Genomic DNA, 17,006 nt, shown 5'->3' on the forward strand with positions numbered 1-17,006 from the left:
GGCCTCGTGCCGGCCCCCTCAGCCCGGCTCGCGCCCAGCTCCGGGCCTTGCTGGCGCCAGCGCCCGGCTCCAGGCCGCTCAGCGGCCCTCAAGCACGCGAGCCTCCCGAGGTGGCGGCTCGTGTGGGAAGCGGAGACCTGCAGCTTTCGTGGACGGCTCCGGGCTCGGGCTCCGCAGCCGCCTCAAGACGCGGCGGCGAGCATCGCCCTGGAGCGGAGGGGCGGCCGCGGCGTCGGCGCCAGCGCCAGGTCGAAGCGCAACACGCGGCGCGCGGCTGGAGGGAGCTCGGGCCGCCTGCGGGCCGCGAGGCAGGAGCGGGGCGGCCGGGCGGACAGCGCGTGGGGAACAACGGCGCGCTCCGTGGAGAGAGGCTCCTTCACGTGTGCAGTGAAGACTTCCCAAGTAGATGAGGAAGAGCCGCCGAGTCAACGGACTCCCTCGGCGCTGTCTGGCTGCAAACGCTGCTGCCGCTGCCAGGCGGCTGGGTTTATGCTCTGAGTGGAGCAGGCATGTGAGAGGGGTGCAGGTGCACCCGCACACCCTCCCTGCATCCGTCCCCGGCCGCCCGCGCCCCCCTCGCCTGGCAGGGAGAGGGAGAGGGAGACGCCCCAGATGAGGAGCAATGTCGCGCCGGGCCAGGACGTGTAGAGCCAGCGCCGCGGGAGCCCCTGCCCCTGCTCGGTCTCGGAGCCCCCACGTGTCCTCCAAACTGCAGAGGGAAGGCAGGACACAGGCAGCCTCGTCTGTGCGCAGGGGCGGACGCACCTCCCTTTGATCCCTGCTGCCCCCCGAGCTGAAAGCCGGCTGCCTGGCAGCGGCAGCTGCACTCCTGTTCGGGCAGCAGCGAGAGCCTCAAGTGACTTCACGGCCCATGAAAATCTACCCGGTCCCTTCTAAACTCTTCATGCCACAGGAGTGAATGACCGCTCTCTCTTTCCAGGGCCTTTCTGCTGCTGTTCTGTTGTCTGCTCCTGCTCACGAAGCTCCTCTTTCACAGCCCGGCAGACTGTTTTTAACTCGTTCTGATAAAGTTGGATCGAAGCAAAAACAAATAGTAAATTGAATCATCCAGCCCAGCCCCTAGCACGGTAGTAAAGCTTCATGTTTCTTCCTACCTGGAGAAAAATAGGTGTTGTGCTATATGGGATGATTCACCATGCCGTCTTCACCCCACTTTTCAAAGTCCTAGAGCTGCCTGTGCCCATGCAGAAGGTCCCTGAAAGTGGCAGAGAGGCTCCTCTTTCGCCACGCTGATCTGGAGCATGTCTCCGTTCAGACGGAGGGAGGTTAGCTCTGCTCTCGGACTCTCGGCTGGTGAGCAGGGCGGCACCTCGGGTTTTGCCCCTTTTTGACTTCAGTCGGCCTCTGACTCCAGCTCTCTTCTGTCCCGGGGTGGTAACGACTGTCCCCGCCTCGAGCAGGATCAGGTCAGCCCCGCGGAGGTGGGTGGTGCATTTCAGAGGGCGTCTGATGTGAGCCTTTCGAGGCTCCACTGAGGGCCCCAAGAGACAGAGCGAACGTGGCACGCCCTACGTCAAGCCGCATCAGAGCAAACACCTGTTGACCTTAATAGGTGTTTGACCTGAGTCAGAACAGCAGGATTTAGCCCATTGTTACAGGAACAAATTAAGCACTGGCATTTGATGGAAGAGAGGGTCCACAAATGCCTTCCTTTGAGGAAGGGACAGGCAAAGGTAGAGGTGGAACGGGGCTGACAGTGCAACAGCTTTTACGAACAGCCATTCAAGCAAGCCCAGTGACCATGCTCAGACAGTGATCCCAGCCTCTTTTCCCCCCCGCCAGGTGTGGGAACCAACCGTTTGTGGAAGAGGAAAGCATGGTGCGTCCTCAACGGGAGGTGCCTTTGCTGTAGGGAGTCAGCAGTAGTGCTGGGCAGGTGACAGCCCCGCAAGGTGGGCATGTGTTGGTTGGCTCTGAGCATGCAAAAGATGCACAGAAGGATGGGCACGTGTTAAATAGATCACTCTGCTCTCACGTGTCATTGCGGCTGGGACCGCAGCCGCCTCGGGAGCACTGGGCGCGAAGGATGGAGGGGGTGACTCAATACTATTTAACAGCTCCACCACCGGGGCCAGGTGAAGGCTCCTGAGTCAGGCGGGGGGAGGTGGTAGCAGCAGCCACTGACTTAAAGCAAAGTGCTGTCGTACGAGCTGGTGTCTCTCGCGTGGCCCAGCCTTGCAAGCTGACACTCATGCTCCAGATGAGGTCAAGACATGCTGGGCCTGTTCCCTGCTCTGCGACAGGCTCCAGGTGGAAGCGTAGGCACCTCATTTTAGCTCCCCAAGCTCCCACCTCCCCATCTGTAAGGTGGAGATGATGAGCCTGATTTTTTTTTTTTGTTTTAAAAGAGCTGCTGCTTGGCTGGAGTCACATTGGCAAAGTGCTTTGAAATCCTCGACGACAAGAGCAAAGCGTTATGACCCAAGCGAGGAAAGCGCGAGGGGTTAGCATCGCCAAAAGCAAAGAGCAGATGAGCAACAGAGCAATTAGTGTAAGAGGCTTTACCGATTGTATGTAAAGCCCTTTCTAACTGAGACCTTCCCCGCTACGTCCCTCCCAGACAATCGAAGCCAATGGTGCTGTGCTCACAGCCCCTCCTAAGGGTCTGTGCTAATTGGGCCTTCTTGGCAAAGGGGCCCTGTCTGAGCGTACTTCCGTGCCTGGGCACCGGAGTCCATGGTATCTCATGCTGCCCCCCATCCTCCCCCACGGTCTCGTGTGTGTCAGAGAGGGGGTCGGATAGCAGCTGATGGCCTGAGGAATGACTGGAGCCATCAGTAGGCTGCTCTAGGGCCTGTGCGTGGCTTGCAGTGACTTATCACCCGCAGCACCAGTGGCTGCTGAGAGCTAGGCCCTGCCAGCCCGGAGCTTCAATTCCCCCCCGTGCTCCCACTCAGCATACCCAACCTCCTTCCTTGCTGAGAGCAGAGTCTGTGTTCACGCCGGCCCAGTGCTGCCCACATTTCCCCCGTACCTTAACCACCACGGTATGCTTCTGGTGTTTTCCCACATTGGGGGGGAAAATGCCCTCTCCAAACTGACACCCATCCTGGCTGTGCAGGGGGAAGTGTTGGCTGACTCTCCTACCAGGGCCGGTGTCTGTTTCTTTCTGAAAATATTTAAATCCCACCAGCTCGAGTTACTCCCCAACCAAAGAAACCCCTGAATCTGGGAAATTATGTTGCCTGGATGCCCCCCTCGCAGGCAGTGAGTCTCGAAGGGTTTAACACAAGAGAACTTCATTGGAGAGGAGGGAAAGGGGGACACCATACACTTGGGAAAGCCAGCGGTTACTAAATCAACCATGCAGGCAAGGCTCCCTGCTGCTCCCAGGTGTATTGGTAACAGCCTTGGCCCTGTCTTCTTCTCATGGTTGAGAGTGGCTCTGGAAGCAGTTAATTGCCACTCTCCTCTGATAAAGCCCATTTGGTTGCTAAGAGCTGCTCCAGCTCCATGGTGCCAAGGCTGTTCTTGGAGTCCTATGCGCTGCTCTTCTCTATCCAGACAAGAGGAGTGAGGATCTCGGCATGCTTTGGATCCAGCAGTTCCCCCCCATGGCCCACATGTCAGGCAGAAAAGAATTATACCCATTTTACAGATGAGGAAACTGAGGCAACGAAGGCTAAATGAATTATTCGGAGCCCATGGCAGAGCCAGGAAGAGAACCCGGGAGTCCTGGCTCCTTTGCTTTATGTGCTACGCCTGCTCTAATGAGACAAAGGACCTCCAGGGTGCCAGTGACGACCTCTTTTGGTAGACCCTGGAGATCCTGCCTTCCTCGGCTCAGCAAGCGGAAAGGGGCTGCTCTGCTGTGGGAAGGGCTGGAAAACTCCACCTCCTCCCCCCAAAGTGTCACCCTGGCAGGGAGACTTTGACCCTGTCTCCCTGCCAGCAAAAGCAGCAAATGTTAGACTCAGATCTTTGCCCTGGTGGCAAATGAACCTCGGACTGTCCACTGCGCCCTCCGCTGCGAACAGCGTGCAGGGAGAACGTGTGCTGCGGAGACCCCAGAAGCTCCTGGGGACCTGTCTCTCCCCGCAGGTGAGGTCTTGGGTTATTCATTGACCAGCAAGGGAGCGGTGGAAGAGGAGATCAGCAGCGACAGTCACATCCTAGCCTCTGCCGCTGAGTCCAGAGGAGCAAAGCAGGCCTTTTCTGAGGCTAAGTTCTCCCAGGCCCAGATGCAAAGCAGATAGGAGGGAGCAGGGCTGAGCAAGGGGTCTGTTCTTCACAGAGTCCCTGGGAAGGTGGGCTAATGAGTTACCATCATGGACTGGCTTCCAGAGGTGCCCTAGAGAGCCCCCCTCCTGCCCTGGACAAGGCACCTCCCCGCTCTGCCGCTTCTCTTCCTCAGAACATCAGTGGGCTTGCTTCCTCGCAGCTCATCCCTCCAGCCAAGTCATGCATGAGCTGTTTCTGGGGCACTAGAGCTGCAACCCAAGCAACGTGCAACAGCATGGGGCTGGTGTGAGCTGGGGGGCATCAGCCCTGCCGTGGGGGTCCCCGCGGGGCCTGGAGCAGGTGCATCGGTGGCGCGGCATGGGGGTGCCGGCACGGCAAGGACAACAGAGCAGTTCTTCCCTTTGTTGTCCCTGCTATCCGTCGTGCTGGACACAGGCCTGGCATGCCCAGGGTTGCGGCTGCTGTTGCTCCGCAAAAAAATCCCCTGAGTCCGAAGCCTGGCTGTCCAGGGTGCCACGGCAGCCGGCGCGTGGGAGCAGAGTCTGGAGACTCGAGTGAGCTCGGTGGTCAGGCGCCGGCCCGAGGGGCTGAGGGCCGCGGGGTGTGGAAGGCGAGCTGCAGCCCGGGAGTGGGATGAGGCGAGCGTGACTTGCCGGCTCGGAAAGCCCGGGCTGTTCCCCTGCGGGGAGGGAGTCACGTGTGTGCCCAGAGCCCTGTATTCGTGGCCAGAGGCCCAAGCTGGCTCGGCACCTGGCACTGGCGTAGCGCTCAGCATTGGTATGCAAGCGAGGTCCCTGCCGGCCTGTGCCGCCTCGGGAACGCAGAGCCCTGTACAGCTGCAAGTCCGCGGAGCAGCATGGAAGGTATGTGACTACCGGGGCTGTCACCGCTCTCCCGTCGGGGTAGCAGCCTCCGTAGCGGTGAGGGAAGCAGCATATGCTCCTCACAACACAAAGCCCAACGATTCAAACTGTCCCTTGAGCACTTGCCTTCTCGCTGGTGTCTGAGAGGTCGGTCAGCAGGGATTTTACGTTCAAGATAAGCAGATCTAGGACAGCTGCACCGCTTCCCCCGCTGTCACTCAGTCCTGCGGCTGTTGCAGACGGAGGCCCACCGAGTAGCCAGCAAACCCATGCCTTCTCTGGGGGGCTCCCGGCACATTCAGGCACCTCGGATCAGCCAGTTTATTTCCTCCTCGGTAGCACCGGGTTGTTGATTCCTTTGGTCCAGGCCCTGCAGGAGGGGTCTCACTCGCAGCCATGCGGGTGGCTGTGATCGGAGCGGGGGTGATCGGGCTCTCCACGGCCTTGTGCATCCACGACCAGTATCACGCCATCGTCCCGGCCCTGGAGATCGAGGTCTACGCTGACCAATACACGCCGCACACCACCAGCGACGGTGCCGCCGGGCTGTGGCAGCCCTACCTGGATGACAGGGGAAACATTCAGGAAACGTAAGGGGAAGTGGCAGCTCTTGGGCTGGGGGATACGGTTCTACTGGGGAGCACGAGGGCGCGGGTGATACTAATCCTTGTGCTTAGTGGCCGCGGGGACAGCTATTAGTCTATGGTGACACCCCGCTCTAGCATCAGCTCTACCTCCCGCGGGGGCCGGCACCGTCCACAGTCCCATGTGCCCCTTGGCAGTGCAGGGCGCACAGGCTCCAGCACCAGCTGGTGCTTGGAAAGGAGCCTTTGGTGCAGTCACTCCTCCATCTGCCATCCCTTTGCTCAGTGGGATGGAACGAGGATGGTCCCAAGGCGATGAGAGCAGCCTCCAGAGACTTTCCAAGGCTTCATTTCACTCTGGTTTTAGCCCCCCGGGTAATGGCACCAGTACAAGCCCCTTGTGTGCGTGAGCCCAGGTGTGTCACCCACCATCGCAGCCCCGTGGGAAATTTGCGTGGAGGGGACGAGGACAGAAATGGCCCCTCCTGTCGGTGCAAGCTCCAGAGTGTTTCTACAGAGGGGCTTCCTCGCAGAGAGACGATGTGCAAGCTGGGAGGCCTCTACACTGTGCTCGATTTGCCTTTGTTGTTAGAAACAGTTCCCTGGGGCTTTGCCTCAGCAAACCTTAGGGGATACCGTCTCTACTCCCCGGCACTCAGACTCACCCTCCCCAGCCTTGCCTTGCCTGGGTGCCAGGGCTTCAGCTCCCCAGCTTGCACCGTTGCTGTTCAGGACCCAGCTGAGAACACCTCCTCGCCCCCTTGGCCTGGGTCCTTTGCTAAAATGGCAGCAGAGACGTGCACCACTTGGGAGCTGTGCAATTGCACGAGACCCGCTGCTAAACCGATGCAAGTTGCTTTCAGCTCCTGTGAGTCTACTGGGTGCCAGGGCTCATAGGAGCAGGGGCAGGGTGAGTTCTGTTATTCGGATGCCTTCAGCAAACCTGCGTGCTCCTCCCTCTTTATTTTAGGCTCTGGAACAAAGAGACGTTTGACTACCTGCTCGGACACCTTCGCTCCCCGGAAGCAGAGGAGATGGGACTCTTCCCCATGTCCGGCTACAACCTCTTCACACAGCCAGTCCCGGTAGGAAGCCAGCTGCACGGTGGGGTGGAAGGCACCAGAGGGTCTGAGGCTTGTGTCTGAAGTGGGCTAACACGTCTCTCATGTGAAGAAATGTTTGCCGAACCGTGGGAATGTCACCCTGCTACCAGCTCCCCTGGAAATCACGTGCTCGGGTTTCCCAGTGATATGCAAATGTAGGCAGAGGGCTGGACCCTCGGAGGATGTAATCTGGCATGGCTCCACTGATCCAGTGGAGCAAAGGCGTTTTAGACCCACTGGAGGTCTGGCCCTGGCTGCCTCTGGAACGAGCCCGTGCAGCAGAGCGGCCCAAGCATTCTTCTCCCATGTGCTCTTTCCCATGGTCAGCTGCTTGGACTCTGTGAACATATTTCAATGATTAAATCATGGTAACGAGCCTGCAAAGTTTCTCCCTCTCTAGGACCCATCTTGGAAAAACATTGTCCTGGGGTTTAGGAAGCTGACACCGAAAGAGCTTGAACTCTTCCCTGGCTACAGGTATTTCACCGTCCGCGTTACTTTAGAATTAGCGGCAGGTTTTGAGAGCTTTGCCACTGAACAGAGATCTCTAGCAGAGGCCCCACAGAATCCTGCTCACATTGCCCTAACACAAGGTCCATCCTGCTGCAGGTGGATACAGCATCGGATGTACGACACAGGGCATAGGGGTGTACTGCACTGACAGAGTGCTTCTAGGGAGACACCAGCCTTTCTTTGCACCTGAGTCTGTGAGGTACTCCAGCCCGAACAGGCACACATGAATGTAGTACTGGAAGGGGGCTTCTGGGCCACCAAGTCCAGTTTCCAGTTCCTTGTGTTTTAGTGATAGTAGGGGACCTGTCCCAGGCAACAGGACAAAAACTGGGAGAAACAGGGAAATGGAGGCAATGGAGTCCTCCCATATCACTTACCCAGCTCATGCTACTGTACAGAGAAAGCACTTCATGGTTGCTAACTTTAATCAAGCCATGAACGCTACCCAGCTTAGCACACTCACACAGGAGCCATCAGCTTCTGAAAGGCTGGTGCGCATCCGTTGTTCTTCCTTTTCTTTGCTTGCAGCTACGGTTGGTTCAATACAGCACTGATGCTCGAGGGCAAGAGCTATTTGCCTTGGTTGACCAAGAGGTGAGCACTCCCCTAATTTTCTTTCTCCTGTTCTGTCCTGAACAAGAATCTGTAGATTGAAGGGTGAACACAAACCCACCTTCCTCTCCTCGCTTTGCCCATCAGCCTCATGATGGTGGGCAACTGAGGATATCCCACTGCCACACCTGCCAAAGAAAACCACCCAGCACAGGTCACTGCTGGACTTTCCCCGAGTGCTGCTGTGTATAGTGTTACCAGCCAGGCAGAAATCTTTGACCGGGTGTTGTTTTTTCCCTTTGCTGTTTCTTGTTGGTAATGAGTGACCTTTCTTCCTGTAGGCTCCAGCGGCAAGGAGTCAAGTTCTTTCAAAGGAAGATCAGATCCTTCGGGGAGGTGAGCTGGGAAGTCCCATTTCAGAACCTCAGCCCCAGACAGGCGGGGAGGCTGGCCCCTTGGAAAGCAGCCTCGGGGACTGCTGAACCGGAGGAAGAGGATTCGGCAGCCTTCCCCTTGCATGGGGGGCTGCGCACGGTCCCCACTGGATTTTGAACAGCATTCATAATTCCTGCAGCTGTTTCCTGAAGCAAAGGCTCCAGCTGGCATGTCATCTGCCAGGGTCTCCCACAGCATGTTGGGAGGTTGCTGTCACTAGCACGCAGGACTCACGGGGTGGGGGTGTCACAGCCTCGAGCACTGTCCTGCTCAGGTAGTCCTCACTCTTTGCATCCTACATCCGTATTACAAGGAAGCACCGATGCCCGAGCCCAGCAGCCGGGCACCCATTCTGGGATCTCCCTCAGAGGAGGTAAAGTCTTTCAAACATGGGGTTTCCACTGGAGTTGGCCTCGAGGGGTCAACTCTGCCCTTCTGCCTCTTACCCTCTAGCACATTCACTCCTGACAAGGGCTGCTCCGTGGCATGGCTCGGCTTTGAGGCCTGGAATAGGAGCGCTGACGGAACGAGGCACGAGCGGGCTCCACCCAGGGCGGGAACTGGGACACTTAGCGGATCGAGCTTTTCCCCAGCAGGATGACGCATGTGCAGTTCATTGCTCTGTCTCTCTCTTGGTAGCTTCTTGCAGAGGGTGTGGACGTCATAATCAACTGCACGGGGGTACGCGCAGGGGAACTACAACCGGACCCGGAGCTACAGCCAGGGCGCGGCCAAATCATGAAGGTGAGGGCAGGGGACGTAGGAGCATGTGTGGGCTGGTAGCTAACTCTGGGGCTAGCCTGGACTATGTGAGGCTATCCAGAGAATCAACCTGAGCAGGGCCCCAAGCCCACTTGGAGCAGTCCTTCTTGTCTGTAAAAGATGTGGGGAGGGCTCAGCTATTAGTATATGCATAAAAACGCCACGAGATCCTCAGGAATATTAGTGGGAAGCCCCTTTGCCTCTCCCTCTGCTTATCTACCCCGTTCATCTTGGGTACATGAAGGATAAGCCTAACACAAGGAACTGTGTGGCTGGCAGGCCCCCTGCTATGGGTTTCCCTTGGCTCCTGAACAGTGCTTTTTGCTTGCCTCTGGGTTGGAGTTGGTGTTTCTCAGCCAGTTCCTCTGGCTCTAGAGATCCTGACCTGTTCTGTCCCGTCCCATGCTGGGTGGATCTGAATGGTGCTGTCTTCTTGATCCCCTAGGTCCTGGCCCCCTGGGTGAAGCATTTCATCATAACTCACGACACTGAATCTGGGATCTATAACTCCCCGTACATTATACCTGGGTATGTAACAGCAAAGCTTCCTCTGATTCAGCATGTCAGAAGGGAGCAGAGGGCATGCACAGGAACAAGATGACCCCCACCTCTTGTCTGCACAGAGTCAGCGCTGTGCCTGCACACTTGCACTGCAACTCCCGAAGACTGGGGAGGTCCAGGGTGAGCTCTCAGGCTGCAAGGGAGTCCTGTCCCACCGGTTTCCATCCCAGTAGCACTGCAAATCCTTGGGAACAGGGACCCATCCTGCCAACCATGCAGCTTGTTTGAACAGAACTCCAGGGAAAGGTGCTGAGCTCCCGCAGTGGCCGTGGGAGCCAAGGAAAACTGTCTGAAAGCTCTTCTTGCTGCTCATTCAGGGGCCATCACTGCTTAATACAAAGGGACAAGTGTCCTGTGGAGGGACTAATCACAGCCCAGATGTGCCCATGGCCAAAATCCCACTGCTTCCTGTGGGACCAGGATGGGCCCCTTTGCATGTCAGCATGTTGACTTCCCCTTGAAGCAGTTTCATTAACCTCAGTGCAAACAGGTGGTGGGGCGGTGGTTGTGCCTTTGGTCGGACGTGCTACATCTTCTGCGTCTCCGCTACTGCCAGCCACTTTGCGCAGCCCGCACGCCAACAGGATCCAGGAATGGGTCCCTGCGTCAAACCCCTACTGTGCTCAGGCAAGGAGTCGCCCAGCTCCTTGCATCTTGCAGCTCCTGGGAAGGTCTACCACCAAGGGACCTTTCACATGCCTGAGGTGTGGAAGTCAGGTGCTTTCCTGCTTCAGCCCCCTCACTGCTTGCCTTAACCCTGTGCTTTCCCGCGCCTCAAGCAGAGTGCTCCTGAGGGGGTCTGGAAGCTAGTCAAGAGGCCAGCACGTCTGCACGCAGAGAGCACGAAATCTGCGCTATGTGCACAGTCTGCGCTTCTGCTGGAGATGAAGGATGCAGTGCGGTTTTGGCCCAAAGGAGTTTTCTTAGCTGTAACCTGACTGTTACATTCCTGGCACTTCCTATCACACTAATATTTCAGGATTAGCCATTAAGCCCCTGCGTAAATATGAACTTTGAACGCTTATAGCTCCCCAGGAAAGGATTTCAAGTGGTTTCATATCCCGATCCCAGCTGCATATACAGTTCCTTTCAGCCTGTTTATTTTAGCTCAAGCTATTTGAGCTGGCCTACAAGGCAGATTCCCAAAGGAAACAACAGCACATTCCAGGATTTAAATGTGAAGAATCCCTGCTTCATGCACAGCTTGGCCTGGCAGGGGGCAGCCAGGGAAAACGCACATTGCAGGTTCCTGAGATACTTTACATCCAGTTCCAAGCACGCCCGAGTGCCAGAGGGCACTGTCAAGCTCTCCCTTCCAGATGCTCCCCAGGTCCCTGTGCCAAGCACTCATTTCTAAGCTCCCCCTGAGTCGAAGCAGGCCCCCAGCTCCAGGTTTCCAGGCCACCTCTCGGGATGAGATTCTTGTTCTGGCATGCAGCGTGGACAGCACAGGTCCATGGTCCTACCGTCCAGGGCTTGCAGCTAGAGCCAGTTCTTCACATGCCTCAGTCACGTCAGCACGTGGAGCCCCAGCGATGGGGGCGTTCTAGGCTGCAGCGTAGTGCTTCACGGCGCATGCTCGTTGAAGCAAGCAGAGCCAGGCTCGGCCAGAGGAAATTCTAAACCAGTGTGCCCCAAATTCAACAATACATGAGAGACAGAACTAGGGAGATGAGAAGCCCCTGCCTGCCCTTAGCTGCCTTGGGCTCTTGACCATGCCTGAGCATGCTGAAGAAGTGGGTCAGTGTCTTTGCAGGGCTCCAAGTCCCCTCTGCTGGGCAGTACTTCTCCACTGACCTGCCTTTCCCTCTGAATTACGCAACCTCTGGCATCTGCAGTCCATTTCCTTCCATCTCTGTGACTCTCAGTGAGTTTCCAAAGGCTCATATGGATTTTCTGCTCTATTCCCTCAAGCCCCGCTCCTCTGAGAATTACCCTGGTTTTACCCGGGATGCAATCACTCCTTTGTCCTGCCCAAGATCAAGATCTGTTCAGGTGCTTATTGGCTTTAGGTACTGACTTGTATATGGACAGACATGCAGGCATTGCTGTCTGCCTCCTTAACATAAGCATGGGGCAGGCACGCAGTGAAAATAAGCAGAAAGACTGAAACCTGCAGCAGGTTTCCGTGTGCGACCAGAACTCATGAGCTGTGGACAGATTCTCTTATTAATGTGCAACTCCAAGAGTCGGGAGAGGGTCCCAGAGATGGCATGGTAAACCCTTTCCCCATGTCCTCTCTGCAGGAGTAAGCTGGTGACCCTGGGAGGGATATTTCAGCTGGGAAACTGGAACGAAGAAAACAGCCCCCGGGATCACAAAACCATCTGGGAAAGGTGCTGCCAGCTGCTCCCGAGTCTCCAGGTATGTTAGACCATCAGACATTGCTGTAATGCCTGTAGCTAAAGAGCCGCGACTTGCTGTGACGTGCACACAACCTACAAGAGAGAACTCCATCCTACCAGTGAGGGCAAATGCATTAGCTGAGAGTAGCTAGGTCAAATGAATGATGATCTCAGTAACACAGCAACGCTAAACACTGCAGCAGCAGAGTGGCAGACCGTCATTTCCACCCCAGACGCAAGGTAGCTCTGTGAGAACATGACTCGGTATAGTGGCATATCATAGTACATCACATGTCCACGGCATCTGCCTTCACAAAGATCCCGAGCACATTACAAACCGGGCACGTGTAGAGTGCAAGGACCATGCTTGTTCTAACATGAAGACAGGTAAAGTGCTCCAGCTCCACCTTGGCCATTAGCGGGGCTGCTTCAAGCAAAGGCTTATGACAATGCTGTCATGTTATAATGGAGTAACATGGAAAACTGCTCCGAGCCCCGGCTGGCTCACAGAACTGATCAGAGCCTTTTGCCTCTGAAATTTGCTCTCCTGTGGCTTGTGATCAGAATCACTCTGGTCTCTAAACAACCTGAATTAACTGGATGATGGTTCTCAGTTCTGGTCCCAGCAAACAAGAATCCACATCATAAAAATCCTCCTCTTGACTAGTTATTCAAGGTAGCTATATGACCAATACTGAGCAGCTAGAAAGAAACCAGTGAGAGATGGTGCATTGTTGCAGAAATGTTCTTGTTCTTAGAAAGCCAAGGCTGTGGATGAGTGGAGCGGCTTGCGACCAGTGCGCTACAGAGTTCGCCTGGAGAGGGAGACCATTCATCATGGACTTTCAAAATCAGAGGTATGTGTCTCACTGTCCACAGAGATCCACTGACATCCCGAGTGGGCAGCATAATGGTCCTTGTGTCGTATCAAGGATGCGGCTTTACTCAGCTGAACGAGCATACATGACAAAACTAAGTTTTTACCTTATGTTTTGATGCTATTGATGAAGTATCAATGCTTTGCTAATGCTGGTTTTTCTCCTGGAGATGAGCTCCCCCTTGCAACACAGGACAGCAGTCGTGTTTCTGTGCTGAGTTTGTTCCGTCAAGGTTTTGTGGTTTCATTTTCCAAAACCAGAACCCCAGCTCTGTGGTGGTTTTGGCTGTGACTTTGTATCTCATTTGATGAAGATCTGACCCTAAATCAACTGCTCGTTATTGCAAGGATCATTGTCCATATTAACATGTTACAATGACCAGGTGTCCCCAAGATTTCTTCCAGTGATTTCCAGTTTAAAACTCTTAGGGCTGAAAGGCCGTCTGGAGGTCAAGAGGGAGCATTCCCATCCAAACCATCCCAAACAAATGTCTCTCCAACTTGCTTTTAGTAGCCAGTTCACCGAATAATCTGATGCTGAAATCATAAAAATTAGTTACTTTGCACCTTGAAAAGTCAAGTCCCACCCTACCCAGTGAGGAGATAGGGGGTCTAGCTTATTTCTCAAAATTCACAGGGTAACATCTCGTGAAGCTGCCTTGTGTGTTCGCCTCTGGTGATTGAAGAGACCGATGCAACCCACGTTTAAACGCACCATCTGCTCTGAGGACCCTCTGCACAGCCCCCTTTTATTAATATCCTCATCAATCCTTAACGACTTCATTTTCATCAGTAGGCCTGCCCTGGGACTCCATGATTGGATTGCATGCATGTGTCTGTGGAAAACCCAGCAGAAGAGATTAAAGCACTAATAGGGACGGTGGCTAGGAAATATAATTAAATTGGATGAAAATACATTCAGTTTTTAGCTGGAGATTATTCTGAGTCTGGATTCTTGGAAAGAGACCAGCATATAAAGCAGGACCCATAGCAGGGCACACAGCAACACTGTCTGAGAATTAATTTATAGATCACTATGTTCTTTTATCATCTCATCATCTCTATGCTGCCTTGGCAGAAAAGAGGTGTCGCTATTGATCCCAACCATGAGTCATTCTCCTGCTGAAACAAAGTGATTTACCTTGGCAGGAACAAATAATAAGCAGGGTATAACATTTTGTACTTTGAGGAACGTGATTGTGTGCTGTGCTGCTGCCGCTGCTCTTGTATATGGCAAAGAGCAGCGCAGCAAAAGACATGATCCAAAGCCTCTGGAAATCAACAGGAATCTGTCTTGCTTCCTGTTGGCAGGCTTTAGATCAGGCTACTATGGTCTTCGGCCATGGCTATGGTCCCTTCAATAAAGCAGAAAACAGAGCTCTGCATTGTGAGCCACTGGCCAGCCGTTTCCTTGCCCAACGTGAAAAGCTGCCTCGATACCTAGGGAGAGAAGGACCTCGAAATGAGGGAATGAACTCCACATCTCAGATGTGGGGTTTGGGGTGGCAGAGGGGTGAGGCTATGAAGCTCTGTGGCAGGGCCCTGGGGTGCCTCTGAGCTGTGATGTCTGCAAGGTATCTCTGGAGATTAAAAGGTGAAGGCAGCCATAAGTGGCGTTATCTTATGTAAGCTAGCGGCAGGGACTAACAAGCTGCCCCCGTTTTAGAGGTCTGAGTCATGGGCAGTCTGGCATGGGAATCAGGTCTTTAAGGGAGGGATGAGAGACAAGGTCCCTGTAGCTAATGGCCTGTGAAAAGGGGGTACAACTCTACTGGCAGGAAACCCCCTTCTGCTGTTGGGTGCCAGGTCTCCACTAAAGGGCTCTGCCAGCACAGCTATAGGAGCAGCACCTCCATAATGGAGACAACTCTTGTGTCTTGGTGGCTTTTCCTCATCCCCAGTTTCCTTGTTTTGCAGGTGATACACAACTATGGCCACGGGGGTTTTGGACTCACCATTCACTGGGGCTGCGCCATGGCTGCGGCAAGGCTCTTCGGAAGTATTCTTCAGGAGAAGAAGCAGGCCAGACCACCACAGTCCCACCTCTGATTTCACAGCAGCATCCTGGCCCGACTTGGGGGACCATTGAGAAGCCAGTAGCTTAGAAGACCCAGGGCACAGACAAAAAACCCCAGCACAGCAATATGTACATGCTTGCTCTTCAACACTCCCCACCACACCACCACTGGTCTGTACTGTATAATTTTCAGACTATGCCAACTCCCTTTCTATCACTGCTGCTTGCCAAAAATTGAGATTCAGCCTTCCTCTGTTCTCCATAGACGACGTAACAGATGTATTAAAAGAAAGCTGAAGACAGTCCTTTGGCAAAGCACATGTCTGGATGCCCCAACTGTGATGTCTAATGCTCTCTAAAAGCATTAACACTGTCTGGCAACTAATGCTAGCCCATCTAAAGCCACATACCTTTGTATAAGCTACTGTGCTACACCACAGAGGCACTTGGGGCACTTCTATCCACTATTGTGTTGAGGTTTCAAAAACAGGGTGTCTTCAACTCCAGGAGGAGTAGGAGACTCTCCATTTGCAGGTAACAATAAGGCTTCTGACACACAGCAGTTGTTCTGTGTCCACCTGACAGAGGAATGCATGTCTACATTAAAAATTTCACTGCAGAAATTACGTGCGACTCTGGCATGCTTGAGACACAAAGGTAGCAGAAAAAAACCCAAAAAACAAACCCACAACCAACCCATGAGACCAGTTTTTTGTTTTTTTTTTTGTCCTTTGCCTATAAAAAAGGATTCCCACTCTGGCTTTCAGCAAGCCCAGGTCACTGCACTCACGATTACATGGGGAAGAGCCAGTTACCCTGTGTTGTTGGAGAGGACAAACGTGCCCGTAAATGGGCTGTTGGAAAACACCAAAAGAGCAGATTAGATGTGTAATTTTATTTGTCATCTCATCCTTCTTATTTTCTTAAAGCCAGATTTTAAATGTACCTGAATCCTAAAGGCCAGATTCAAATGTGCTGGTGCACAATCCTCTCATTAATAATGACATGGATGAGGTCTGATAATGCCAGTTCAAGTAAAACAGACCTGTAGCTCTTCTTTTCACATCTCGCTGGTATTTCAGCCCAGTGGGATTTTAACTAACCTCCAAGAAGAACTGCCCCCGCCCCCCCCCAAACTAACCTCCAGGAAGAACTGTCCCCCACTAGTGTCTGCGTATGCAAACTGTTCTGAAATCTGCATCACGTGAAATGAGCTACTTGCCTACAGGCTGCTGCTAGCAGGCAGAGGAGCATTAACATCTCACAACCCCACATGGCAGTCAGGAGTGTCCTGTGATTGAGTTGACCTGTTCCCATTATGTGAGATGATGCAGTTTTGCTTATGCAAAACTGGGCTGAATGAATGTGGGGGCTCAGATCCCCTTATTGTCAGGGCTGAGACACAAAGGCAAGGGAGAGTGGGTTGGAGGCTTCCACTACCTCTGTTCATGTAGTAGCGGCAGTTCTATAGATCAGTGGTCTCCAAACTGTTTTGATCGCGCACCCCTATCAGTAAAAATTTTTGATCGCACACCCCCAATATATGTATATTTATTTATTTATAAATTATATACATGTACTACTCAGTGTAACACTGTACAAAGTTTGGAGACCACTGTACACTGTACTACTGTACCTCCGCGTTGTGGAACTCCCACTCTTCCCTCAGGATACCTCGCGTACCGTATGTGACACGTGACCGTCTGACATACGGACCGAGTGAGATCCAGTGTCAATCCGTATATTAAATATTAGTAAAGCTTAATTTCTTTCTTATTTTTTTTATCTAAAAAATAAATATAAATAGAACTTCTAATATTTTCTTCCCGCACCCCAATGGATCGTCTTGCGCACCCCCTGAGATGCGCACACCCCACTTTGGAGACCACTGCTATAGATAAACACAGATCCCACCTCCAGCAGCTGGTAAACCAGCCCTCATTTCTCACCACCCACCACTGCATAATGTCACAGAGCCAAGCTGGAAATAGATCCGTTGGCGATAAAACCATCGTCTGAATGCGACTGTCCTGCTGCTCCACAAGAAGAGAGACCCTCTGAAATGGCCTGAGATTCCAGAAAGCTCAGAGAAATCCCTGAAAACGTCAATCCTCCCCTAAATGCTACCATCACCACCCAGTCTTTCAACGACTATTACGTTACTTCTGCCCCATGAGGCAAGAGCCCACTT

The 17,006-nt window shown here is 53.9% G+C and overlaps 1 protein-coding gene across 1 annotated transcript; it reads left to right on the plus strand.

Moving 5' to 3' along the window:
* The first annotated feature begins 3,928 nt into the window (after positions 1-3,928).
* On the plus strand, positions 3,929-15,434 carry DAO (D-amino acid oxidase). Its single transcript, XM_019538831.1, has 11 exons — positions 3,929-4,062; positions 5,434-5,656; positions 6,621-6,735; positions 7,154-7,230; positions 7,795-7,860; positions 8,160-8,214; positions 8,893-8,997; positions 9,461-9,543; positions 11,823-11,940; positions 12,680-12,778; positions 14,716-15,434. The coding sequence occupies exons 2-11, from the start codon at positions 5,463-5,465 to the stop codon at positions 14,845-14,847; spliced, it is 1,044 nt and encodes a 347-aa protein (XP_019394376.1). The 5' UTR covers positions 3,929-4,062; positions 5,434-5,462; the 3' UTR covers positions 14,848-15,434.
* The last annotated feature ends 1,572 nt before the right edge of the window (positions 15,435-17,006 follow it).

This window comes from Crocodylus porosus, unplaced genomic scaffold (genome assembly GCF_001723895.1).
Source record: "Crocodylus porosus isolate Cpor-Errol unplaced genomic scaffold, CroPor_comp1, whole genome shotgun sequence".
Classification (NCBI taxonomy): Eukaryota; Metazoa; Chordata; order Crocodylia; family Crocodylidae; genus Crocodylus; species Crocodylus porosus.